Source organism: Echinops telfairi, unplaced genomic scaffold (genome assembly GCF_000313985.2).
Source record: "Echinops telfairi isolate 266 unplaced genomic scaffold, ASM31398v2 ScPeMD7_12;HRSCAF=54, whole genome shotgun sequence".
Classification (NCBI taxonomy): domain Eukaryota; kingdom Metazoa; phylum Chordata; class Mammalia; order Afrosoricida; family Tenrecidae; genus Echinops; species Echinops telfairi.
This window is the reverse complement of record NW_022103909.1, coordinates 4,250,956-4,253,105: the sequence shown is the minus strand read 5'-3', so window position 1 is coordinate 4,253,105 and position 2,150 is coordinate 4,250,956. Positions and strand designations below refer to the sequence as shown.

Sequence of the window (2,150 nt, the reverse complement as noted above, 5' to 3'; positions counted from 1 at the left end):
CTGCGAAGAGTTGCGGTCTCAGAAATTCACAGGGCCAGTTCTACTCTGCCCTTAGAGTCCCTACGGGTCGGAATCTGGATAGCAGAGAGAAAGTACTGTCCTCCGTCCACTACTAACAGGAAGCTTGGCCCTTGGAGCCTGGCAGCCTGCTCTGCCTTGGGGCAAGAGGTGGAATTCTACTCCCACTAAGATCGCAGTTTGGAAACTCTCGGGAGCAGTGCTGCTCTGTCCGGTCTGGTCGACTGGACGGCAACGGGTTATTATTGGGCTCTGTTTTTTCAATAAAATTCACCTGTAGAATTTCTGACCCCATCATCGCTCTGACCTGACCTCCCTGGGCATCCTACACTTGTGTTCCTCCGTGCAGGGACACAGGTGTGTCGCGTGTCTGTGTGGGAGTGAGGTGGCGGGCCAAGGAACGTGCGCTAAGCTCTCTAGCCTCTGGGGCACCCATTTCCCCTCTGGGTGTCAGCTGAGGTCTCCACGTGGTGGTCACCGCCTTCTGCCTCTCTGGGGAGCCACTCTTCCCCCTCTGGCCTGGCTCTGCTCCCTTCGGGCTGCCAGCCCCCTCTTCAGCCCCCCCCCTGCTTCCCATCCCCCGGGGCTGGTTATTAGCTTATTAATTATTCAGCATTATTCTAATCACTATTTACCGTCCCCAAGGCCGCAGCGCCAGGTGCTGTGGAATACAGAGTGGAATCCTGGTGACCCCACCCTCAGAAACTCACTCTATTGACAGTCTCTCTCCACCACCCCACCACCCCCTCTACCCTGCAGGGAGCACAAACCTACTCTGTACCACATGCAGATATACCCCCTCCCCCCATGCTTATCTTCACCCTGGCACCCACAGACACGATAGACATGCTCAGAGAGACACCATCTCAGCGTCATCCACCCATACATGCTCATCCTCTTTCCCTCAGGGTTTTGGGCTGTCCTGCCCAGGAGAAGCCCCACCCACCCACAGGCGTCTCTGCAGGTCTGGTGGTGGGGAGGGCGCTAAGGCCCACAGCCTGATCCACACAGAGCACCAACAAGCAGGTCTGATGTGCCTGGGTCACCACCACCCCACCCCTCAGAACAGACTGAGGTCACCGCTTAGCCCCACCTCCCCTGTGGCTTGCCTTGCCAAGCAGCCCCCCTTCTAAGCCTGCAGTCTTGGGGCTGTTTCAGGGTCTCCCAGTCCGGGTAGCAGCAGGGAGCCAGGGCTTCCGGAGGCTGAGAAGGTTGTAAGGGAGTATGAGAGGCCTGCAGGGCCAGACCAGTGTCCCAGGCTACAACTCTGCCTGCTTTCCAGCCCCCTGGCTGCCCCCTGAGCTGCCGTCCATTTCCACACCCCCACCCCCACTATGAACTCAGTCTGGTTCTGGGTTTGACCCTAGACCCTGGGGCAAGCAATAGGGCAGCTGCCTGGGGAGAGAGTAAATGTTTCCTTTTTATCTTTCCCTTAAAATCTAAGCTGAGTGGCCACACTCCAGAGTCCAGTCGTGGCTGGCTCCTCACTGCCCTTGAGGCAGAAGACATTATAGTTCAGTCAGAGCCTACTCAAAGCTAGGCTGGCTACCCACGGGCCAGAGAAGAGAAAAGGGGTAAGGCAGAGATCAAAGAGGTCTAGCAGGCAGGTTTGAGGACACAGCTAGAGCCATTGAGTCCTGAATTCCAAGGCTGACACCACTCCCTGAGACCTTGAACCTGTTTAGGCCATGTCCTCTTCCTGGCCCTCCATTCCTCTTGGGCTTAAGGAAGCAATCACTGAGGCTTTTGACACTGGAATTCCCGAATTCAGGGATGCTGTTTCGGGAATGGGCTCCAGTTGTGAGAGCAGCACTGGGTGACATGGAAAGCCCCTGAGGTTGGATCTGGGACTGGGTGGGGCAGGGGCCTCTCACCTGTCCGTTCTTCATCAGGTCGGCCCACATGCTGGTACCATCACCACCGCGCATCAGCACGTGGTAGGCGAAGAAGTAGACGCCTGGCATGGGGCAGGTGAACTTGCCACTGGCCGCCTCATAAGCGTTGCCCACATTGGTCACCACGTCGTCGAAGCGCAGCACCTCATAGCCTTCATGAGGCCTCCGCAGGCCAGCGTAGAACGCAATGCGGGGGACATATCCGGCATGGGGCGCCGCTCCTCCGGGGCCCGGCCC

At 57.9% G+C, this 2,150-nt stretch overlaps 1 protein-coding gene across 1 annotated transcript in view; it reads right to left on the bottom strand.

Moving 5' to 3' along the window:
- Positions 1–2,150, bottom strand: part of C1QL4 (complement C1q like 4) — an 8,369-nt gene that overhangs the window by 696 nt on the left and 5,523 nt on the right. The window contains exon 2 of the mRNA XM_004711482.2: positions 1,893–2,149. Within this exon, the coding sequence (XP_004711539.2) occupies positions 1,893–2,149 (257 nt within the window). The remainder of the gene's footprint in view (positions 1–1,892; position 2,150) is intronic.